We start from the raw sequence: 26,212 nt of genomic DNA, 5'->3' as shown, positions 1-26,212 counted from the left end.
TTATATAGTTGGCTGGGCCATGATTGGTGGACATTGGTTTATAAGACTCAAATGAGATATAGTTTGTTTCATTTCATAGTTGATTGGCTGCTGTGTTCAAGTAGTAAAAGAAGCATAATCGAAAGCCTTTGGTTCTGACCTAGAATTTCATCGCCCCCACTCAAGATGGTGTTCTGCAACAAGAGGTGGACGAGCCACTGAAAGCTTGAGCCAGTCACACGCATGAAGCCTAGCTCAGCTTGAGGCCTTGTTGGAACCTCAAACCCATACCGAACCAAGCTTTCATGTGGATTCTGCCTGCCACCATCCCTCTACTCAGGTTATGGCGTAACTGCCGGAGCTGCCGACTCTGAATAGCTGTTTGTGATTGCAGTTAGCAGCCTGGGGAATCAGGTTAGAGTATCAGTCTGGGCTCAACATCCTATGGTTCAGGGAAAATCACTTAATCTCTCTGTATCTAAAAAACATGAACGTGACCTTGTGTAATGAAACTGGTGCTCATGTAAAGCGCTAGAGTACCTTTGGTCACACTACACAAAATTGCTGAGATAGTTACCAAGTGGCAGATTTGCACAAAGTGAAACCAGCAAACCTGGTTAAATCTCAGTTTTGCCACTTAAATTGTGTAGTTTTAGACAAATATTTTACTTTACCAAAACTCCTTTTTCTTCAATATTGCATATGAAAGCACTTTCAAATATGTGCGTTAAGAGCGCCAGTTGTACTAAAACCTATTGTGTTTGACTTCATAGACTATAATATTGCTCTATAATAATCTGGCACATATAGGGTTTACATGGCATCTGTTTTATCTCTATTCACGAACGGTTCGTGTTTAAATACTTAATAACTACTTATCAATGCAGTGCTATAAAGTGACATTTTAATGTGAAAGCTTTCATATGTTAAAGAAATACACGTTTGAATTTTGAAGAGATTTTATCATATTTACGTGATGTTTGTTGTATGATTCACATAGCAAACATTTTAAGGGCAGGGCTCGTGCACAGGCTATTAGATCAGAGCCTACCCTTGGCTCTGCTCTCCCTTTGAATCTGTTGGCTCGTCCTTCTCTAGCCACGACACAGTGACCTTTGGTAACGGATTAATCGTCACCGAGAAACAGCAGACACCAGCCTCCTGCCAAGGGTCTATTGTACTAGAAGGAATTTTTTATACTCCCAATATGGCCGCGAGAGCGCGCTAGTGTGTACTACACGGAACAGAAAAGTGCAAAGGTTGTTTAGTGGCATTTTTTGCATCATTATGTTCTAGCGATGGCGGCTTCCATGCAGCCGGAAGATGTCACGGATGCAGAGGGTCAGACTAGCTCTCCCGGCGGATCCCCACCGCCAGATTCCCCTGATCTCCGCAGTGTCCTAGTGACCAGCGTCCTGAACCTGGAGCAGCTGGACGTGGATCTATACAGGTAAACAGCACCGCTAGTTCTTCGACCTGTGTGTGCCTAAACATAGAAAAGGGACTATAACTGCCCACCAAGGCGAGCCTCTACTCTAGCCTCTGTGCGGCACAGAGTGATTTACAATTATTTGTAGACACTGCGATCACATTGTAATGTTATATTCATTTAAATTAGGACACCATGTCTATGACCATCATTACCAGCGGCTCGATCGCTTAACCTCGAAATATAAGGTACATGCTACCACGCACATTGTAATTATTAGATTTGTAATAAATATAGGGTGGTCAAACCAGGGAATTATTTGTGGATTGCTTGTATTGGCCAGAACATGCATATTTTGATGCGGCAAGCAGCACAATGGTCGTTATTCCCCAAAAGATCGCGAAGTGTGCGCAGTTTGCTTTTCTTATTTTTAACTTATTATAGCTCTTGCTGCTTATTCTGAGCTTATTATAGGTACTGGAGTAAGAGAGGCGGTGGTTTCGAGATCCTATGTGAAATCGTGCAAAAGGGGAAAGTCCTCTTTTCAGGGCTTAAAGTGGGCCGGGTCACGCCGGTGCTCGGTACCAGCACTTGTAAGAAGCAGGTACTGAGACCGGTCCCTATTAGGCTCTACCTTTTTGCCCTCACCCTCAGTGTGGGAAAAAGATCTTAACTCTGCAGCAGTACCACCCTTCAGTGCCTTTGATGTAACTTCAAAGAGACTCGTTATAATTGTTTCACAGTCTCATCATATCAGAATTTAAGCATTTTCAATATTGTATACAGCGATGCCTTAGTTGTTGCTTATTTATCTTATGCAGCTAACAGCCATTGGCAAAGCCAATAGTCCTACCTTGTAGGTATACTGTTACTTGTATTATATATCTGGATGCAATGACAAAAGCATCAAAATACCAGTCGGGCAGCATACTATTCTAAACAGATTTTTACGTTACGTGTTTTTAAATTATGCCCTTAATGACATTGGCCACGCCCCTTTGAAAGACCCCTCAGTTGTTTCATCCCACTTAAAGCCCTGCCTCTATTTCCTGAAAGGAGCTATAAATGCAGTGCATCAAGAATCCTCAGTAACTCTAGGCATCCCATTAACAGGGTTCGGTGTCTGCAGAATGGATACAGTTTAAGTGCATAGCTATACACCTTTCAAGAGTTTCATGATGGGTTAAGAATGCACATTAAGAAGCACGTCACTCACTGTACAAAGTTTTGAGCCATTTTCCCTGCTGTTAAAAACTCTGCCCATAAATAAACCTACTTCTGCAACATTTTTCTGGGACATTTATCTGTGTCCTGAAATTCCAATAGATACAAGTTACCAACTACAATGAACTTTCACTTAAATAGCTAAAAATAACTTTTTGTAACTTACTGTTAAGGTTCTGACAAATGTGCACACGATCCGCTTCCCAGTTGTGTCAGAGAAACCTTTGTTTTTCATGTTTGGAACATGCACTTAATTTACACTTTATTAGGAACAAGCACTGTCAAACCCAGTAGGTTTTGTTTATTGTACTAAGACATATATAACAGCATTTCTTTGCAGGCATTGTTTGTTAGTTTTTGTATGTGTGTGGGGTGTATTGTGGATGGGCAAGTGGGTGAATGCAAGAATAAGTCAATGTGTCGATCAATGGATGCGTGAGTGCAGTAAAGCCTGGCCACATGTATGGGTGGAGCATCCTTTAAAAATTTTAAATGTGTAGGGTGGAAATGATGTGTGTAGTGAGATAAGCATGCGAGGGAGATGTTAAGTGAAAGGGTTGCAGTAAGCTTCAGAGGAAGTGCAGGGTGACAAGCTTGAAGCATAGCGTACAGAGTGACAATCTGATGGTTGGTTGGTGTTTGCAGACAGTCACTTGTGCATTGTTGCTAGAGTTGCATCGTTTGGTATGTGGTGTTTTTTTTTTATAGGGAACTCCAACGCAAATCCAAATTATTGAGTTTGGTTGTTATTGTATCATTTGATTATTAGTTTTGATTTAATCGTGGCTGGTGTCCCACAAGTCGTCATGAAATGGTTTAGGGTAACTACCAAATATGGGGCATTACCTTGCTTGGCAGATAGGTTTTGACTTCCATAAAGATAGCATTTTATATGTCCAGTACGAATAAAAAGCCAGGAACAATAAATACACAGCAAGTTGTGGCTCTTCCAAACACCACCACCTACTGTATTTGATTATAAATCTGGGTAGGAAGAACCCCCTCTTGTATTGGGAAAACATCATCTTGATTTTTCAGTTATTGCCATTCCAAACTGCAACCTCATACATCTCAAAGACTAGTGGTGTTATATGGCAACAACTGGACTTCGCCATCCACAACTTTGAAATTCTGGGGGTGCAAGAAAACCACTGATGTACACAAGGAGAAACGAGAGGTGCAACCATATAGGCATGTGCTGCAATGAGATATTGAGCAGATGAGGGGCGGGGAGACATTCAGAGTGTACAGAAAAACAAGACTGGCGTGAGGTGCATGGTAATGGGGTGACTGTTAAGGAGTCCAGGGAAACAAGCACCGTATGCAGGGAGACAATACGGGGGTGCATAGAAACAGGCTGTGCAAGAGATCGACAGGAAACACAGAAGGGTGGGCAGGGAGTACCAGGATATTGAAACAATGTGTCGAGGGAAAGACATGCCTAGATAGAAGGTTAGGTAAAAGTGGCTGGGAAACGGAAATACACTGAAACAGGCTGAGTGAGCAAGAAGCTAGCAGTTAGATATGCATTTTTTGGTGCACTTTTGCTAACGTTCCTATTGCAAGCACTTGGAGAAGGGATAGGAGTAGGTTTCTACGTATGATTTCTGAAAAACATCCGATCTATCCTACCTACACTGTCAAATTGGAAAGTTTGCTGAATCAGACACTAATTCTTACATTTCACTGCTTTTGCAGTGTTTTCTGGGAGGCTGAAATACAACTGAGGTCTTTAACATGGTTGTAATATTCATTGTTCAGTGTCTGCAAGCAGCAGTTTGGGGTATCTAAATTTTCAGAGCTTCACTGACAGCTGCACATTTGGGCATTGATTTATTCAAAGATCAGTGCCAATAAAGCAGCAGGTGTGGGCATACATGACGTAAGCTTAAGCTCTGTTCTGGTTTTTCAAGTTCGGTATCGCCAGCTAAAGCCTAGTTAAGGCTCACTCCTCCCATATACATAGGAAAAGTCATGGTAATCAAAATTGCTGACTCTCCTATTTCTCTGATTGCCAATGCACAGTGAAAGCTGTACAGATGGGCTCATTTTGAGGCACTCAGTAATCCACCCGTTACTTTCCTCCCACCCCGGGAGTTACTGATACTGGGGTACCTTTATCTCCAGTAGTGCAGGGCTACCAGTTATTACAAGTAGAACCCTGAGGGACCACTGAGAAATGGGGAATTGGGAATTCTTCCCCCAATTGTACTGAATTTTTCTCCTCAACGCTTCCTCCGCCTATAGTTTTATCCAGAGGTTTCGGCTTCCCTTAGCAGCAAGGAACTCTTGGTGATACTTAAGAACTTGGAATTCCAGTTGAGCAGGTACCTCCAGTTATTGGGCCAATCACAAACTCATTATGTGGGCCCAGGTGGAATACCTATCTGTATTTGTTTTGTTTCTCGGTTTACACATCACCACCAGCATAGCAAATACAAATGGTAGTAGTTACAAAGGTCCCTGCCTCAAATACATTTATAACGTATATATTTAATAAATCTGTACTTGAAACTACTTGTGAACTTGGAGGACAGATATTGACTGTAATGTCTGGGTTAGTTTAGGAACTTTATTGATGATCTGAGGTTTCACAATACTCAGCGATAACAGTCAATAACGATATATTACACCCTAATTAGTAAGAAAAAACAATTGACTTAGGATATTTGTTGCCATTCTAATGGCAAAAAGACAAACAGCCTGATTGACATCTTGACGGGTGGGATACTGCGTCACAAATGTGACGGATATCCTGTCTGCCGTATTACAAGTACATTATATCCTATGGCACTTGTAATACGGTGGACGGAATATCAGTCACGTTTTTGACGAAGTATCCCAACCGCCAAGATCTAAATCGGGCCAAATGTGTTAGTTACAGTGCCTGATTTATGTGTGCACATCTATTTCAGGAGTGACATAGTTTTGAAAAATAAATTTCTTGCCAGAAAACTCCAGAGCAATTCTAATAAACAAAGAGCTTATTCTTAAGAACAAGAGAAACAAACATTGGATAGCCAATAGGTCTCGCCTTTTGGAATTTATAAGGGTTTAGACATACAACACATTATCCTGGGTGCAAAGCCAATAGGTCTTGGCAACCTGAGTTTCGGGGTTGTATGGGGCGGTTCAGGAAAACTTTACTATAAACATCTTTAACGTTCGGTGCTCTCCCCAAAGCAAGATGCACCGACCCGCTCTCTACAAAAATTCAAATACTTTTACAACATACAATTTAAAAGTGCAGTTTTAAATCTGGGCATCATTTTCTTTGAAAAATGAGTAAAAGATTTATAACAGAAGAAAAATGCAAATATTATGAGAGCAAACTAGGAGCTACATAATGGGGTCCTATGCATACGACAGGGATCAGAGCTCTGGGAAAGTGCTCCCCTAAAGATAATTCTCAACTCCTTAAACATTCGCATCTTAGAGAAAACGTTAAGTGTCACACACTACAAAAATCAATAAGCATGTCTATTATTATATTTAACACAAATCATAATAGGGTTCCCCGGAATAATGGCCAGATTATACCTCCATAGGTTAGAGAAAAGAACATTACTTTTTAAGCACGATGATCATTTTGCACATAAGCAGCTTAGTGAATTTTTTTAACATAGTTCTTAACATGAAGCCAGTCCTGAAAGGGAAGTCCTCATTCTGCTGCAATTAAAACACATAACCACCAACTTGCTATAAGTAGTGAAATTGATCCTTCTTACGCAAACGCGCTCGCTTGTAGCATATTTCACAATTAACTAGATTTTTTGCAAAGACAAATTTCATCCTAGGAAAGTAAAGTATAGCTGAAGGTTGTATTTTGGACAGGTACACAGGACAAGGGATTAACACACAACACCACTTGGACATTGGAAGGGGGCCAATATCATCTGAGGATTCACATCAACCCCTGACTCCAGTCCCTTGGTAGGAGTTCACCAGAAACCTCGCGTTCGTGTGGTAGTGAAAGTGGGTGGGGGCGGGCAAGCAGTGTTGTGTGAGGGAGTTTCAGCGACAGGTGAAAGCAAAGCAAAACAAGCTTCCACACACAGGAAACGGAAAATAGTGCTGATAAACGACTTGATGAGCGGCTAAGTGTAAAGCCACATGTAATAGAGCCGGTCTGTGGGAGTAAACAAGAGGCAGAAGGGTGGGATAATTAAGGAAGATTTACCACTGGTAAGAAGGCATTTAAAAAGGACGATCGAAGCAGCCGATCAGAAGCAATGGGCAGACTTACAGCCCACAGTGTAGAGAGGTACAAAAGGGGGTGGTAATGGACGGAGCATCTGAACCAATCAAACACTCACACCCAGTCAAAAGATCTGGGTTTAATCCATCACCGTTCTTTAGCCCACTCTGCCACCCCAGTTCAGACATGGCTATATGCAAATCAGTCTGACCCTGTGCCTCATGGGAACAGTCCTCAATACAATAAGGGGTATTCCCTCTATAACCCAAAAAGCATCTGGGAACAATATATTTCAATAACAAAAATGATGCTATGGAACCAATATGTATACATCCTTATTACAGATAGGTCTATCAATTACCCATCTGACCTTACATAATTTTTCAGAAATAAATCAACTCAGTTATATATTCCATTTAAATCCTGAAACCTAAAAAAATCAATCCAAAAAATATATATATATTCTTTATATAGTGTGTTTTATTCACTCATATCTTTTTTTGTATATTTAGTCTTTTACTTTCCACATTTCTTTTTCAAACAAAGGTACACTTCTTTTGGGTTCTTTAAATCTAAAAATACAATATATACAAATCTATCACATAATATACAAAAATCTCAAAAGGACATTTTTAGAAAATGAAAAAGTGAAAAAATGACTACACTATTTACATATTGTTTTGAAATAGCCCCTATTCTTTAAATGGATACTCTATATCTTGTTATCAAAGAGTATTCCTCAATCTTACTGGTACACCCTACTCTTGCAGTTTCCGGGAAATAGATTATTTTATCCCTACTATTTTAAACTGCTCTTTTCTTAGTTGTCGCCAAATTTGAATTCATTGGGTGTCCGTTTCCAAGGTTGTCGACGCGTTTCAGCCCCTTTGGATTCTGGGCCTCATCAGGACTAGGGCTTTAGCATACACAATAGAATTATGTTGCACCGATGCGTTGGAAAACGTTTCCAGTTGGATTTCGGGAGTCGTGACTGATAAGATATATTTATTCTGGGTATAGGCCTGTCCACTTTCCTTTTTTATGATTTCAACGTGATTTTCGCCAACTGTGCCGCCTCGGTCACCAGGACATTGTTTGCATAGCGATAGTCCTACCAGGGATCTAGAGATCCAAGTTTGGCGCCATAATACCCTCGTCTTCTCGCTACTGCTGATCACCTCTCTCCTCTTCCTTGTTGTTGGTGTGAGTGTTTGATTGGTTCAGATGCTTCGTCCATCACCACCCCCTTTTGTACCGCTTTTGGCCGCCATAAGTTTGTCAGGGTATGCTCAGACGTGAGTCCCTTGCTCACTTTGCCACTGGATTCAAGCAAGCCGGGCTGAAGACGGCTGTAATGCCAGAAACCGGTCCTCGGAAGCTTGTTTCCGGTCCAGGGAAGGCATGGCTTGGCAGTTCGGGCTGGACTGTTCCCATGAGGCACAGGGTCAGACTGATTTGCATATATCCATGTCTGAACTGGGGTGGCAGAGTGGGCTAAAGAACGGTGATGGATCAAACCCAGATCTTTTGACTGGGTGTGAGTGTTTGATTGGTTCAGATGCTCCGTCCATCACCACCCCCTTTTGTACCGCTTTTGGCCGCCATAAGTGTGGCAGGGTATGCTCAGACGTGAGTCCCTTGCTCACTTTGCCACTGGATTCAAGCAATCCGGGCTGAAGACGGCTGTAATGCCAGAAACCGGTCCTCGGAAGCTTGTTTCCGGTCCAGGGAAGGCATGGCTTGGCAGTTCGGGCTGGACTGTTCCCATGAGGCACAGGGTCAGACTGATTTGCATATAGCCATGTCTGAACTGGGGTGGCAGAGTGGGCTAAAGAACGGTGATGGATCAAACCCAGATCTTTTGACTGGGTGTGAGTGTTTGATTGGTTCAGATGCTCCGTCCATCACCACCCCCCTTTGTACCGCTTTTGGCCGCCATAAGTGTGGCAGGGTATGCTCAGACGTGAGTCCCTTGCTCACTTTGCCACTGGATTCAAGCAAGCCGGGCTGAAGACGCCTGTAATGCCAGAAACCGGTCCTCGGAAGCTTGTTTCCGGTCCAGGGAAGGCATGGCTTGGCAGTTCGGGCTGGACTGTTCCCATGAGGCACAGGGTCAGACTGATTTGTATATAGCCATGTCTGAACTGGGGTGGCAGAGTGGGCTAAAGAACGGTGATGGATCAAACCCAGATCTTTTGACTGGGTGTGAGTGTTTGATTGGTTCAGATGCTCCGTCCTTCACCACCCCCTTTTGTACCGCTTTTGGCCGCCATAAGTGTGGCAGGGTATGCTCAGACGTTAGTCCCTTGCTCACTTTGCCACTGGATTCAAGCAAGCCGGGCTGAAGACGGCTGTAATGCCAGAAACCGGTCCTCGGAAGCTTGTTTCCCGTCCAGGGAAGGCATGGCTTGGCAGTTCGAGCTGGACTGTTCCCATGAGGCACAGGGTCAGACTGATTTGCATATAGCCTTGTCTGAACTGGGGTGGCAGAGTGGGCTAAGGAACGGTGATGGATCAAAACCAGATCTTTTGACTGGGTGTGAGTGTTTGATTGGTTCAGATGCTCCGTCCATCACCACCCCCTTTTGTACCGCACAGTGTAGAGAGAGCATGTGTCGCAGAGCAGCACATGCGCCTCTTAGGCCCGACTTAACAAGTCAAAATTGAATGTCTTAGATCCATTCCATACATTAGCAGGAATGTGAATTTAAGATTATGTGGAATGCATTTTAGAGAACTGTGTTGTGATTATGCACTTGTGGCATGGTCTGTTTCTGATGGATTTCCCCATTTTATTCCTTTTCCATCTTTTTTCCTTGTTTCTGTATCCAGACATTATTTGTTGAGAAAATTTGATTACAGTTCTATTGTTAGTATAGGTAATTTATGTACCTAAAATCTATCAAATAAATGATTAGAAAAGGTAAATTATAAAAAAGAGCTCTAAATTATGATTGAGATTTTCTATAAGACTACATTGGTGCTCCGACTCCAAACAAAGGCAACCACGCTTTCATTTATATAGTTCTATAGTTACCTGCTGGTCATTGTCTTAGCTCTTCAACTCATTCATTGGAACAGTGATCACTTTGACTGATTGACAGACTGACACATTTCTACAGTGCATGTCATCTGGCAGGGTCTTGTTGTGGCTGCTTGATGCCTATCTGACAACTATCTATCAAGGAATATGGAAGTGTTTTTTTTTATATTTGGGACTGGTTCACTTGAATGGGTGACTTTTCTATAGGAAATCTGTACTAAGAAAACAATCCTACCTTCATCCTTGTTAATGTGATTGTCTGTCCCATGCGGAAGTGCGTCTGCAAGTGTTTCATTTTGTTTTTTAAACGGGTGCCTGTGTTTTTTTATCAGCATCTTCTTCTCTTCATAGGGGAACACATCATTGGGTGCCTATCACCCAGAGGTTATTTGGAGGACAAATTGTGGGCCAGGCTTTGGTGGCAGCTGCAAAGTCTGTTGAGGAGGAATTACACGCACACTCACTGCACTGTTACTTTGTGAGAGCAGGTAAGAATGTGGCATGTTATGATATATGATAGTGATTGCGTTGCAGTAAATTGCGTTTTAAGTTGGTTCAGTTGTACACAACCAACTAAGAAAAATCCGGAAGGTTTGGCGCCTTCTCACCCCGGAGGCAATCACCCAGGTAGTGATCGCCACCGTGCTGTCCCATCTGGACTATGCGAACTCCATTTACCTAGGCCTCCCCCTCTATCTGTCAAAACGCCTCCAGATGGTGCAGAACTATGCCGCAAGATTGATTCTGAATCAACCCAGATGGCAACCAGCTATCCCTCTACTTATGAAACTTCATTGGCTTCCGGTGATCCAGCGTTGCACCTTTAAAACAGGATGCACGATTTTCAAATCATTACACTGCAAAAGCCCCAAATTTATTGACCAACTTATCACAAAGTATGTACCGTCTCGCAACCTCCGCTCATCCCATCTTGGCCTTCTTCAGATACCTTCTTTCAAATGCAAGCGCTCTGGCGGCCGCAGGTTTGCCACACTGGCTCCTCGTCTGTGGAACACTTTCCCTCTTGAGATTCGGACCTGCCAGGACCTCTTCTCATTTCGGAAAGCCTTAAAGACCTGGCTCTACAGACATGCATATCAATAACCCTACATTCCATGTCCCCGGTTATGTTACTGTGTATTCCAGCGCCAGGAAACCAATCGGTGTTCGTGCGCTTAATAAGCTTTTTATTAACATAACATAACATAACATAACATGTACACTTTGGGTTTAAGTTTTTTAAAGTACTATGGTTAAGTGGTATTTTGTAGTTTCTTTGCTCTTTTGCTTATTTTGTTATATATATGCCATATTCTGAGTTGTTAAATTGTATTGGTTGCTCCACTTGTGGTGGCAGCAGTGCTAGTTAGATATGTAGCGGGTCACCAAATGTCTTGTGACCATCCATGATTGTGGGTTACAAAGTACAACATTTGCATGATTTCCGTGAAACCCATGAAGATAGATCTGTGTACTGACAGTATATCCCAGTCCACCCATTTGTTGGGCACATGATCATTCCCGCCTGAAAAGCCATCTGCTGAAATATATATTCCATTGTTCGTCACTAATCCCACAGTACTGAAACAACATAGGCAGTTGCATGAGATTGCTCTCAATATATGACAGGTTATACCACTAGACGCAGTAGGTGAATTTATAGCGATAATAGTTTAAGTACTAACTACTTGTTTTCCACCAACCACAGGTAGTATGCTAGGTTGTCTAGGGGCCATATTGGTATTGTAAGCAATGCTCTAAGGTGGTACCCCATTATGCCCTTCTCAGGAATGTGTGTAGTGTATTTTACTAAAGTTACAAAGGGTTTTCCAGAGGGCCTCACAGAAGGTGTCTTTTCAGTGGCAAAAGTTTCCCTGTCAACCTCTTGACCTAAATTTGCTGGCCATGGGAAGTCTTCAAGGAGGTAAACCCCCTAAAGTGAAAAAAAAATTGTCCACAGTTATAGCGTGCTCAATTACTTCACGTCCACAAACCCTACTGGACGGTGTCACAGTTATTGTATCCATGATGTCATCTGAGATGTCTTCAGTTATGCTATTGATGATTTAATTTAACATGTCATGAGTAATGTAATATGTGTAGTCCTAAGCAGTGCATGGCGGGGGTACAAGTTACAGTTAGCTCAGTAAACTATAACTAGTACATTTCAGTGTTTTTTTAATAATAGTTTTTATCTCATTTCAACACCTAACTATATTGTCACTTTAACCGTTTTTTCAGTTAATTTCTAGTTTTTTTTTTAACGTAAGCTAAGATCTTTTTACCATATCTATCTATAACGTCTCTATTTTAAACTCTGCTTTTTGTCTGTTAATTTCTGGGTGTTTTTTGATCATATTCAGTCAACTTCTGTGCAGCGTGGGCTTGGCTGGAGAGCTTGTGCCTTCGGCCGTGCACAGAAGGGAGGTTGACTCCAGGGACTGGCCTCTAGCCTAGGATATATAGGAAAAAGGGAGTGACCCCACTAACCAAGAGATAGGGTACAGAAAGTACAAGATAAAGAGAAACTCTCTTGGAACTGATAGGATTTACCACATGTCATTCATTCCCACTCAAATCTTTTAGAGCCATACACTTGTTCAAGGATCTCACATAAACCCAAAGTATGGGCACATTGGTGAACAACTCTGAGTTTATAAAAATAAGATTTTATTAAAACGAATTATTTCTTGAAACATATAAAAATTCAACGATGTGATCGAGAAACCCAATTAAAAATTACAATACACAAGAGACAGTAAGACATGTGAAGAAAATCCAATTCATCATATAATGGTTATTTCAAGTGAATCAATCAATTTCATAAAGATCCATCAATGAATATTGGGATCGGATATGGAAAGTTCTGTGAATATAACCAAAAAGACACAAGGGGACGTCGACGCGTTTCGGTGGCAATAGATTATTCAGAAACCACCTTCATCAGGACCAGAATGACAACTGTCTCTCTTAATGCAGTAGGATGACAGCCAACTGCACACCAACGACCAACCCTCTGCTACCATGACCTTTAGCCATGCACAGCAGGGGGGTTGCCCCGGCACTGTTCTCTGGCCAGACCCTGTGATCAACTCTGCTGGTGGCTACTGCACCCAACATCCTGCGGACACCAACCAACAGTTGGTTTACATTTTTCTTAAAACATTTTTCGTGGGCACCATGGTACTGCAGCAGTAGCAGCACCACAAACTTCATCACTATGGTAGTGTGGTATTATGCAAACCTCACCCAATGAAACTTGCATAGTACCTTACTACTGTACGGGTGAAGCTTGTGTAGTGGCTCCTGTGGCTCCTGTGGCTCCCTTGTGATATTTTTAACATTTTTCCCTAGATGTTGGGGTCCGAGTCCTCTAATGGCTGCCACTGTATTTTCTTACAGATTATGGCTGGCCAATCAGATTGCATGAGACCGGTACCAGTTTCGTACTACCAAAAAGGCTAGCAGGAGAAAAAGCTCTATTGGCCAATGACGGGGCCTTTTTTTTAAAGAAAAAAAATTGGTAGTGCAGGTATAGGCCAAATCTGTCTATTTTTTCATCCCCTTCATGAACAAAGCACCTCTTTAATAGCTAATTTCTCAAACAACTTAATGAATTTGCACCAAATAAAAAAAAACGTGCTTTCTGAGTTAAGTGCTAACTTTTAGCCAATTTTGTTGTAATTCCAGTCTGCCTTTTTTCTGTATCAATAACCGATGCTTCCTTTAGGAATTAACATAAGGAAATAGCGTTTTGGGATGCCCCATTTTCCGGGTCCCCATTTGATGGATCAGCACAAACCTTCCCATGAAGGAGCTGAGGTAAAGAAAACATTTTTAGGAAAGTTTCATAATGAGTCATCAAATGACGCCAAAGTTATTAGCACAACACAAAACATGCTCTTCCTATGGAAAATGTGACCTAGCTAAACTGCGCAGTAGAGACCGCCGCTGTGTAAAATGTGTATTATCACACACAAACATACATGTATTGTGCTAATTGGACGGATACATTATCATGCTGATGCAATATCTGGTTACCTGTTCATGCTTGGTAACAGTAGAGTGTAGTGAAACATTTTGTCGTCATTCTATGTTATTGATATGTTCACAATTGTGGCATCTTCAACTCTTGCTCTGCCTGCGATGTTGCCACCTCAACCGTCTCCAGGTAGACTACTTATTGTTTATTGTAACACGTTTAATTTAATCTGGGTATTGCTGTACAATGCACATGCATTAACTTTGACACAGTCCACAGAAAGCATACCTTTTTCCCCGGGCTGAACTATGTAATAATGTAGTTTAATTTCCAGAATGTTTTCTTCATGTAACTGTTGGTATTTTTTGTTGTTTAACTTCATTTCTCACAGAAAACTCTAGTTTTGTTCTTATTATAAAAATGTGTTTGATTCCCTGAAAGATCTTCTGGGAGGGGACTACCCTGCATGTCTGGCTACAGCTGCATGTGGGAGTTGCACCATGGTGCACCTACCTGGCCCACTGCCATAAAAGGAAAACAGGCAGAGAACGCCATTGTGGATCTAGGCACTAAACAGTATCCATATCCACCAATAACACCATATCCTGCCACAGACACCAATTACATTTTGCAGGAGGGCATTTGACTCTACCACCATAATATTCCATTAGGCATCAAACTCATAGGTAGGCATACATCACTGACAGGAAATCTAACAGTGTGGTATTCAACCCTAACATCATATGCTACAGCCAGGCAACAAACGCTAACCAGATCCTTCAGGTGTGTATCCAGCAGACAAACTCGCCATTTAGTGCACATAGGAAACTGACAGTATCCCCTTATCCTGCAGGGCAACTGACTCTAACCTTATCCCATAGCAATTCATCAGACTGACATTTTATTTTGAAGCAGACACCATGACCGTACCCCAGTGTTAAATATCAGAAACACACTATTATAATAAACAATGTGCTTGGGTTTCAGGTGATCCAAAGGTTCCAGTCCTCTATCAGGTGGATCGAACACGAAATGGGAGGAGCTTCTGTGTTCGCTCAATCCGTGCGATTCAACATGGGCAGCCCATTCTCATCTGCCAGGCCTCCTTTCAGAAGATGCAGGCGAGCCCCTTGCAGCACCAATTTACCATGCCCACTGTGCCACCTCCAGAACAGCTTATGACCCGCGAGGAGCTTATTGAAAAGTATCTACGGTGAGCAAAAGTACTGACAAACTACTCTCACTCACTCACTCACTCACACACACACACTCACACACAATCTCTCTCTCTTGCCTTCTCTCTCCTTCTCTCTCCCTCTCCCCCTCTCTCCCTTTTTCGCTATTCCCCCTCCCTCCCTTGTAGAGTGTTTCCCATCATATCCCTCATGGTGTCTGAAACACACTCCAAGGTGCTCATAAAAATTTGCTAGTCGGGCCCAAGGGCTAAATTGACCATTGAGTTGTATTCCTTTTTCCTTTACGGTTTACCCCAAAGGCCCTTCCTTCATAACTTAATTCTTCACTTGTTTACTGGCCACTGAAATAATTGTATTTTCTGCACTTTACTTTTTACGCTTTTGAAGAGACCCTAACTTGGTGGAGAGGTATCGTCAGGGGTTGAACAAAATTTTGGCACAGGAGGTGCCCATTGAGATCAAACCAGTGAACCCACCGGACCTTTTTAACCGCCAGCCGCAAGACCCTAAGCAGCTATTCTGGGTCCGAGCCAGAGGTTATATAGGTAATGTCTTTCAGATTATTCATTGCCTCTTCTTTTGGCAATCCTCCCTTCTGTGACTGAAGAGCTTATATATGATGCTGCCAGCAGTGATGGTTAGGCTAACCCCTTACTAATGTTCATTCTTTTTTTGGGAGTTTTATGTAGCGCAAGCTCAAACTGAAGGTATCCGAGCGCTTTACATGAGCATCACTTGCAATACAATGGACTCATTTGTTTTTGTTAGGCACAGGGGTATTAAGTGATTTGCCCAGAACCACAGGATGTTGAGCATCCCTGCCAGTTCTCCAGCTTTGAGGTCGACCGCTCTAGCCCTTAGGCCACATCCTCTCCCCTTTGGAGAGGTCATCACGTTTGTGGGAACTGGCACTCTTGCACCAGAGTGCGGTCACCCCTGCTGGGTATGATGGGCGTCTGTATTTGTGAAAATTGATTTAAAATGAAATGGTCATCAAACACAGCTTTTCCTTACAAGAATTTTCTTCAATCAATTCACAAACGGAAAATGAACATATAAGTTTGCCATAGCATGGACGCTATACCTAAAAACTCCAATTTAAATAGGTGTATATTTATTAATTATTTTGATATTTGAATAGATATTGCTTTTAACTTTTAGTAAATCAGTTGCTAGAATATAACTCTATTTCTCCACCCTCTCCCCACCAAAAATGTGTATGATGTGAGGTTAATGTATCTGATATTTTTTGGGATGAGAAGAAAAGGTGCGCGCACAGGGCCTAGCATCCAAGAAAAATCTCCAAACTTCAGTAATGACTAAAAATAAAACATATGTCTAGAGAACCCAGGATAGCTCAACTTGAGTGGGAACTATCAGCCAGATGCATCAAAGTAAATACCGGGAATTCTCAGAATCTGCCCCTTTGCTCCCGGTATTTTTGCATTTGGGATGCATCATCCCAAATGCAAAATTCGCAATTTAAGGAATCTCTAAATTGAGATTCCTTAAATTGCGATTGCATTTAAGGAATCCCAAATTAAGATTCCTTAAATGCAATGCATGAAAGTAAAAAAAAATAGCGATTTCGCTAATAGGGGAAGCAAATTACCATGAAGTTGGACTTCATGGTAATTTGCTAAAACTTTGAAAAAAGCACTTTTGTGCATTTTTCAAAGTTTCATGTTGCGCACACACATGCCCTTATGGCATGTGTGTGTGCAACATATGTGCATAGATCAATTTCAGGGGTGCAACAGGGTGTCATTTTGACACCCTTGAAATTGCATGAGCAATTTGCGAGTACCTACTGGTACTCGCAAATTGCTCATGCAATCTCCAATACATTCGTATGGGCCTGTAGGCCCATAGGAATGAATGGGACAGCATGCCTTAATTGCGACTAGCAATTTGCAAGTAGCAATTAGGGAATGTTAAGGAATCGCTATTTTAATAGCGATTCCTACATGCATAGGCTTTTGCTATTCCTAAATAGCGATTCCTTAAAAATCGCCATTTAGGAATAGCAAAAGGCTACGTTGATGTATCCGCCAGTATGTGTATTATATGTGTGAGAGCAGGCTTTTTGGTTTAGGTTCTGCTGAAGGTAGATCATGATATCTTGTAGACCGGTCTGGGGGCAAAAAAACAAGAGTAATGTTTCTGTTGCAGAGACCCTTGAGTAACAGGAATGTCAAGTGTACACTCCTGGATGGTCCACTCTATCATTCTTCTGAAGCCTTTTATTGAATTAGTGTTAACTTGAATAATGGTACTTTGAGTTATTGAAGTTCTTAGAAGTAGCTCTTAAGACCCGAAGAGTAGAACCTCTCACATATCTAGACCAGTGTAATTGAATAGGCAATGCCGGAAGAGTTCCTCACTGGCAAATTGCCTATTGCAGAAGTCCCACAGTTCTGAAGAGGATTGCTGCATAGTAATCTTGTCACACGAAAATGCACTGACAAGATTTATAGGGAACTGGTGTGATAATGCGAACATTACTAGGTGACCCCATCTCAGTAGGGACTCAATGTTCCAGTCCTGGTCTTTCCCTTTTTCAAATCATATTTTTGATTTGTGTTATTGGTCCAGTTGACGCAAACCAGGAACACAACTTCCAGAATGTAGCAAAAGCTATTAAAGAGACACAAGACAAGAAAATAGTGTCCTTAATGACACAAATGTAACTGCTACTCTGAAATAGTGCAAATAATAGGATCCTAAAGCTCTGCTTGGAATCCATGCCTGGATGCGCCAGTTAGGATGTGTATTGTTGCTGGGGGGGTCCTAATGTCTCCTTTCTCGCAGTAGTGTGCACTGCCCCCTAGGGAAGAATACTAATGGACACATGATGTCTTATGCTCTCGTTTCAGGACCAAGTGATATGAAGCTGCACTGCTGTGTTGCTGCCTACATTTCTGATTACTCCTTCGTGGGCACGGCCCTCCTGCCCCACCTCAAACACTCCATTAGGTTCATGGCCTCCTTGGACCACTCCATGTGGTTCCACACATCATTCCGCTCGGATGATTGGATGCTGTATGAGTGCGAGAGTCCATGGGCAGGTCAGTACATGCGCTAGAACTGTGGGTGTGAATAGTCCAGGGCTATGGCAACAAGGGAGAGAGATGGCTGGTCACTAGTCTACCAGGAGGATCTGGGTCCAATTCAACAACCCTTATCCAGTCACTTCCTACTGCATGTATAAAATTCAGTTTCCGCAAGATTAGTTTTGCAATAAAGGCTGAATATACCTAACAAAGCGGGCAACATGGGGGATTAACACCTAGTTACGTATGTTATGGTATACAGCTGTTATTAACTTCTTCCCCTCTTTCACCGCACCCTTTCTGTGTCCCTGTTCAACCCTCTGTCTCTACTTCCTGTCTCTGTACCATCATGTGTTGTTTCCCTCACCCTTCCTGGAACTGTTTCCTGTGTGTGGTCTGTTTCTTCCTTCTAAGTAGCCCAAGACACCAGTCTTACTGTCCTCTTTGTGGTTCTGTACCCCATCATAGGTTATCTGTGCATCCTCCCCACCTGCACCTGATGTCCATATTCTGTGCTCCCTCTCTCTCTGTGCCTCTTGCTTCATCAATGTCTGGTCACCATGTGCTTCTTACCCCTCTCCCACCATTCCACCACCCTGCTCATGATCTCCGTCCCCCTTAGTCCATCTTAGCCCACTCTCACCCTTCTATGCTCTCCCTTGCCCACTCAGGCACTGTGCATCATTCTCTCTGTGCCTTCTCAGTCCAATCTGGTGATATTATGTTGAGGTGGTGGCTCTTTTAAGGGGAAAAAAGGGGAGGGGGTGGGAATTATAACTAGGAGCTCACTCGAAGGCTTCAATGTCATGGTGTGAGTGGGTGGGAGATCACGGTGATGGCTGTGGTAGTATCTTGAATCTGGAAGGCGTGCCTTTGAACACTTCTATTCTGTTTTACAGGGGCTAGCCGGGGGCTGGTGCAAGGACGCCTTTGGCGTAGGGACGGTGTCCTTGCTGTCTCTTGCGCACAGGAGGGAGTGTTCCGAGTGAAGCAAAAACACCCAAAGCCTAAGCTTTAAAGAAGAAAAAAATACAAAGAGCCGAACAGTAGTCAAGGCCATGATGTGGGCATGCCTTATGTCCTTCTGAACTCAGAGGTGCCTTACCTCCAGAAGCAGCTTATCCAATTTAACAGAAATCCTGAAATAGCTTTGCAATCTTGGCCTTCTGATTCTCTTTACTACATCATGTAATTTTTTGTGCAAATGGAGAGGTGGATATAAACATCTGTACTACACATGTAGGAAAGCAACCACCTCAGATCGGAATCCTTTTCTGCCGAGGCACATCTGTGGCGCGAGAGCGAGCTTACATGGCTATGTCCTATGGATGATGCCATGTGCTAGGCTGCCATCTTGTATTTGTTTACAGTAAGCTGTATCCTGTTCTGCATACAGCATTGCACTTAAGATATTTAAGAGGATTTATTTTGCAGGCGGGAGAATCCATAACTTTATTTGATTTTTGCTGTTCTTTTTAAGTCTCTATTGCTCTCAGTGTATTCAAATAAAATGCTAGAGTGCTTTTTTAATTTTCATATGCTTTGATATGAACTACTTCTTATTAAATGTTGACTTTCTAACTACTGCGGTTCTGTAAAATGTATGCCTTAGTTAAAGCTCAGGTCTTAAATGAGACCAGTGAAGTAACTACCCTCATCACAAGACTTCCTCCTGCTCTACTTCTCCCTTTCTGTTCTAAATCTCCCAACACTGGTTTCTGGACACGCATTACTTTAATCCCTCTTGGATTATTGCCTCTTCACTCGTCACTTTCACCCTTACCGGCAAATAGTGGGACACTCTGTCTTCGTTGTGTATACCAAAAATAATCTGAACGCATAGAAGCCCAACCTGTTGATATTTGGGAAACCCTCCCTAAAGGACATTTCTTTATTTCTAGTTTGTCGTTGATGAGGGCCCCAACAACCAGTGGGTGAGATCACTTGAGAGACAGCGAGGAGCTGCATATCTGCCACAGTTCACAGGACCTGAGGCAGTGATTAATTTGTAAAAAATAAATTTGTGTCAGGGCTCTTGTTAGGAGGCCACTGCAGCTTGCGCCACACAGTGCCACTTTCGTGCTGGCAGGGATAGTACCAACACAACTACTAACCATCACACACCTACAAGTGTGACAATTCAGACTGTTCTAGGCCCCCAAAGCTATAAAATTGGCTTGGGCGGCAGGGAATAGTCATTTTCAATGTATATTGAAATAATAATTAACTATTGTGGTCAGCTCTAAATTAACCAGATAGCGCAACCTTGTGGCAGACTGTTGATCCAGCGGCCTATAGAAAATATATCATAAACAACGCTACCCAACTTCATAACCTATAAACAAAATTCTATACTAAAATTTGGACCCATTTATAAACCTGACATATTTTGGGCCTACTGAATCAGGTGGTCAGATTAAATCTATATATACATTATCTACAAACTATATACACTTTTATACATCTGTGGAAAGAATATTGTCATTAGAATAAAACCTAACCATTTAAACGACCACCATTGGCGACGTGATCTAGCTAATAGTAACCTACACTCCTGAATAACCAAGACCAGCTTGTTTGTCAAAAGTAATATTTTATTTACTAAATTATGGTATATAAGTTGATAGTTTTATAAATGAATTTTATTAGCAATAAAGCAAGCATGATTGTAAAGAAACATTAGAAAAATACAATTTAAGCAAGTGAATCAAAATTAAAGTGAATATATAAAGTTTAGCATTTCTAAAACCTAATTCCCTAACTGAGCTAAATAGATAGAAATTAAAGTAAAGTTCTTTGAGGATTCTTACGTGCTCCACGCAAAGTCCGACAGCACTTCACCCTCATCGGAAAGTCAGAAAGCAGTAGCCAGCCCATCCCTAGGGGCATGACTTTTTATACCTTTCTACGCTAACTAAACTACGCAAAGGAAAGTTTTCAGAAATCTTCGACGTCCCATTGGCTGAGAGTGACAAGTGACATGTCACCCACTTTTCAAAACTTCTATTAAGTCACTTTTCTTAGAGACCATTGTCCCTTCCGAGTGCAACCAGGAGCTTCCTAGGATTGCAACATTTGTATAAAGTCGTTCTCGCAGCGTCCATTGACTTCCAATTGACTTCCGCGGATGCCAAGTTAAGGGCTGACAAAATGTTCTTTTTCGACCTTGGCCATGTCCGACAGAATGATGATAGCACGTCAGTTTTTGCTTTGTGAACACAGCTTTTGACGAACAATTTATTTCAGAATGGGCGTCTCAGCACTTTTGCAGAAGTAAAATTCAGCATTTTGTAGCTCGGGCAGACTAGGCCCAAAAGCAGACAACTTATGTTTTCTAGTATAAAACAAACACAAGAAAAGTATTAATGTAAGAAATAATGTAGATTCTGTATCCACCCCAAGATTTAGTAATCGATTAACCCACCCGATTAATCAAAAGTTACCTAGCCAATGCAAACAAATAAAGCAGCGTTTATATCTACCAGTCTCCGTTAATCCATGAGACTTATATGCACTTAGAATAGTAGAAATGACATCACACAGACAAGGAAAAGCAAAACAAGCACATGCTTCTTTTAAGTTTGCAGCAATTAGTAATGACAAAAACGAAAACAATAAATTATTTTATTATTTTGTACGAACAAAAAGATGCAACAATTATGCACGTTTATGAGCACACATGTTAGTCCCCCCATGTGTAAAGTTTAATCTAAGTTGTATTAGCACAACATATCACAAATCATTAATATTATTATTCATGTTATGAAAATGTGACTTCACGAGTTTAAACAAAATTTTGTTTTCTATCTCGCTCCATCAACTCCCTCATCTGGTGATTAACAAATCACCACACCAGCACTCAAAATTTTGATAATTTAAATTTCTAAGAAATCGATTCAAATTCATTTGTATCAGTAAACCTAAAAGTCTGTTTCTGCATAATCTTTGGAATTAGCATAACGCTCTCTATGTAACTCCTGTAATTCGATCTCTCTTTCTTCTTCTTTTCTAAGTTTATAGATTCTTTTCTTTTCTTTCAACTGTTTCTTTCTTTTATGTAACAAACAACCTATTTTGGTCAAAATAAAAATGAATATTATTATAATCAAAGGTGCCAGAATCTTGCCAAGAATTGAACTTCCGATATCATGAAACCAGTTTTTAATTGCTTGAAACCTTTTTGAAAGTTTCCCTGTAAAATCATCTTCTTCTAAAGGAATTATCTCTGAATGCATTTGTGTAATATTCTTAATATACATTTCAATATTCTTACTTTCGTCAGGTATATATGTACAACAATGTTGTACATGTAAAATGCCACAGACTCCTCCCTCTTTTGCTAGGAGTATGTCTAAAGCAAGGCGGTCTTGAATTACCATGGATCTAATTGCAATAACTTCAACATTCACTAATTGAAACCCATCAGCTGTGTCAGTTGATAATCTATCAACTATAGTGGACAATTTCCTGATTCTCCCTGCATTTAGGGTTATACCAACAAAAGGTATTACAGCTTGAAAAATATCTCCCAGAACTTCAGTAAAAGTTTCTCTTTTAACTCTATTTACATAATTATGAATTTTAAACAATCCTTCTGAATCTCTGTCAACATGAAACACTTTAGGAAAAACAATTCCTACATAACAAGTTCCATACCAGTGGTCTGGAAGGTTGTAGTAGGCTTTGTCGCCACAAACAAAATAAATCCCAGGAAAGATAGGATCTTTTCCACCTTTGAATCCCCAACCTCCCAAAATCTGATAAGTATCTTCACAGTTACTTGCACCTACAAAATAATTATCAAAAAGTGTATTATCTCTTCTAATGCAAAGCTTTCCACTAACTGGTTTGTCTATGTGAATTGCCATATTTTCAAGCATTTTGCCATTTAACTTTTCATCCTCTTTCTGCCAGAAACTTGACTTAGTCTGCTTGACTAATTCATTCCTCTTATAAATTGCTCTTCTCTCCTCAACCATATTCAAAAATTTCTTTCCTTCAGCACTTAATTTGCAAGTTAGATTATTTTTATAAGCATACTCATAAGTAAGTTCGTTAGTAACAAGGAAAAATTCTCTCATTTGTTTTGCTTTCTTATGCTTATTTAAAGCATTATCAATCTTAATATTTGCAAAAATTTCATCATAATTTGAATAGTAATATTCTAAACGTCCAGTTTGATAAAATAAACTAGTTAATACACTACATGTTACAGCGTAAGTGAGAGGAAGCATATTATATGTTACTCCCTCAGAAACAGAAGCAGGTAACTTAACGCAGACGTAGCAGTCTTTTGCATCCATTACCTTAACATATTCACTCAATAGCTTTGTGAATGTATTACTTGAAAAATCACCAATTGATTTATCTTGATGAATGTTAGGCTGATGATCAATAACTTTTGCAGACGTACTATGTTTAGTTTGGCTAACCAGAGCTTTGCTTGTTATATTAACTTTGTGTAATTCTCTATTCATCTCCAAAGGAATAATCACAGCTAAAACCAACCAGAGCAGAATTAAAATGAGCAGACACACCAGAGTCATCTTACAGCATCTTTTAAAAACAGAACACTTTGAAGTGCTCTCCTTAACATAAGGCATTTTTGGTTAATTTTAGCCTAAAAAAAAAATAAAAAATAAATTTTTAAAATTCTTCTAAATTTTTATTTACACCCCCCTTTTAAAATATATATATTTTTTTTTTTAAAACCCTAGACAAGATTTCTTCGACCTTATGTCATACATACGTTTTCTTCAACTAAACAGTTTTTCTTCGACCTTGTGTCAACTAACAAATTTTCTTCAGCCTTTTGCCAATTTAATATTTCTGTACTTCAATCATTGTCACTAATTTCTTGTATTTCGTTTTCTTCTTCACTACTATCATATATGTCAATAACAGGTGGAATTACTAAGTAAGTCCACTCAGGAGACTTGTATTTTTGGTTTGGTCTTATTATTCTCTTCCCTTTTCTCGATATCACTTCAATTTTTCTTCCAACTCCAACTTCTTTTCCAGGACTCTTTTGACTACTGATTTCTTCAACTTGTTCTTTTGGTTTCTTGATCAATCTGACTCTCAATCTTCCACCTGGCCAGTAATCTGCTTTTCTCACGTACTTCTTCTTTGGTTCAGAATTATTTGATTCTGACTTCCAAGTTCTTTTCTTTCTGTTTTCACTTTCACCATCCACTTCACTTTCTTCAGTTTCGTAGTCTGAAATTTCAATTGACTCAGGAACTTCTCTATTCGGCAATTTCACTCCTTCAGGAACTTCACTTTGTCTTCCATCACTGGTACTCGGTAATTCGTCTTCCTCCTCTTCCTCAATTACCCCCAACTTCCCAGATTTCGGATTTCTGTCCCTTACTTCAGAGTTTGTTCTCTGCCTTTCGATACTCTCCTGGTCTGAAACTTCTTTTTGTTCTACTTCTTTGTCTTCGATAGAGACAACCGAATCCTCAGTTATCTTTCCTTTTAACAGATTCTCTTCACCTTCAGAATCTATTTCAATGATTTCCAAGTCTTTTCTTGTCAAATTTCCATTCACTGGCACAGTTTCCAGATGTCGACTTTCTTGTCGATCTTCAGAATCTGGAATTATTTCACCTTCTGTTTCGCCTTCTGCTTCAGAATCAGAATCATCTGTAGTATCACTTTCAACATCAGAACTCTCAGGAGTTGGTACTGGAATAGTATGACTAGGATGAATCCAGCGTTTCAATCCTCTGCACTTTACAGCATTAGTAGTGATCAAAATTATTTGCCTAGGTTTCTGCCATCTAGGAGCTAGACAATTCCTTCTCCGATGTACTTTTGTTCTGACCCAATCTCCAGGTCTCAGATCATGTGTCAAAACCTTTTCATCTGATTGTGCTTCAGTTCCCACCTGATTAGACACAGAAGTTACCATATCAGATAACCTTTTACAGTAATCCAAAATAGCACTGTCATTTATGCTCAACAGTTTACCTACAGGTACAAAAGCTTGCCTCATAACTCTTCCCATTAAAATTTCATGAGGACTCAAACCTGTCTTTTTATCTGGTGTACTTCTTAATGACATCAAAACAAGTGGAAGAGCATCAGTCCACTTTACACCTGTTTCAAGACACATTTTTCCAATTCTGTTTTTAATTGTTCCATTTATTTGTTCAACCACTCCTGATGCCTCTGGTCTGTATGCACAGTGTATTTTCTGCTCAATGCTCAAAGCTTCGCAAATTAACTTCATCAGTTTGTTATCAAAATGGCTTCCTCCATCACTCTCAATAGTGACTGGAAAACCGTACCTTGGGATGATTTCTCTGAGCATTAGTTTTGCTACTGTAATTGAATCACAATGTCGTGTAGGGAAAGCCTCTACCCATCTTGAAAATAAGCAAACAATTACAAGCACATATTTCAAACAATTGTGTAAGGGCATTTCAATGAAATCCATTTGTAACCTGGTAAAGGGACCACCCTCTCGACCAATTATTCCTGTCCCCACCACTGATTTTCTGTTTGGATTCATTTGTTGGCATGACAAACACCTTTGACAAAAAGATTCTGCAATAGTTCTAAACTTGGTATTGAACCATGTTTCTCTGAAAAGTCTAACCATAGAATCTCTTCCTAGATGTGCTGGACCATGATATAATCTGGCCATGTCAGCAATCAAGCAATTTGGTAAGACTACTCTGCCATCTTTGTAAACCCACACTCCATCTTCTTCACGTGGTCTACAATCTGATCTTAACCACAAGTCTTTTTCTTCATCTTCTGCTTCATTTTGTAAATCTCTAATCTCATGCCATGTTTCTACAACTGTTGTTAGCATTAATGAATTTGAATCAGTTTCTTTACTCCTCTCCCGATTGTAAGAATAATTTTTCCTTGCGCAGTATTTAGCTGTTTCATCTGCGAAGGCATTTCCCTTGGAAATATAATCAGTTCCTCTAGTGTGCGCTGCACACTTAACAATGGCGATTTCTTTTGGCAACTGAATTGCTTCAATTAATCTCCTAATGAAAACTGCGTTTTTAATTGGTGATCCTGTTGATGTCATGTATCCTCTCTGTGACCAGAGTTGTCCATAATCATGTACAACTCCGTACCCATAC

At 40.8% G+C, this 26,212-nt stretch overlaps 1 protein-coding gene across 1 annotated transcript; it reads left to right on the top strand.

The window, feature by feature from the left end:
- The first annotated feature begins 1,166 nt into the window (after nt 1-1,166).
- On the top strand, nt 1,167-19,638 carry ACOT8 (acyl-CoA thioesterase 8). The gene is made up of 6 exons (XM_078651898.1): nt 1,167-1,429; nt 10,225-10,361; nt 14,843-15,068; nt 15,439-15,596; nt 17,928-18,119; nt 19,004-19,638. The coding sequence occupies exons 1-6, from the start codon at nt 1,278-1,280 to the stop codon at nt 19,120-19,122; spliced, it is 984 nt and encodes a 327-aa protein (XP_078508024.1). The 5' UTR covers nt 1,167-1,277; the 3' UTR covers nt 19,123-19,638.
- The last annotated feature ends 6,574 nt before the right edge of the window (nt 19,639-26,212 follow it).

Source organism: Lissotriton helveticus, chromosome 7, assembly GCF_964261635.1.
Source record: "Lissotriton helveticus chromosome 7, aLisHel1.1, whole genome shotgun sequence".
In the NCBI taxonomy this organism is placed as follows: Eukaryota; Metazoa; Chordata; class Amphibia; order Caudata; family Salamandridae; genus Lissotriton; species Lissotriton helveticus.
This window is presented reverse-complemented; position numbering and strand designations above follow the sequence as displayed.

Excerpts from the sequence above, each read along its gene's own strand:
- ACOT8 (XM_078651898.1), top strand. The coding sequence starts at position 1,278 with ATGGCGGCTTCCATGCAGCCGGAAGATGTCACGGATGCAGAGGGTCAG. Across the intron at positions 10,362-14,842 it reads CTGTTACTTTGTGAGAGCAG|GTGATCCAAAGGTTCCAGTC; the intron begins GTAAGAATGTGG and ends CTTGGGTTTCAG. Across the intron at positions 15,069-15,438 it reads CTTATTGAAAAGTATCTACG|AGACCCTAACTTGGTGGAGA; the intron begins GTGAGCAAAAGT and ends ACGCTTTTGAAG.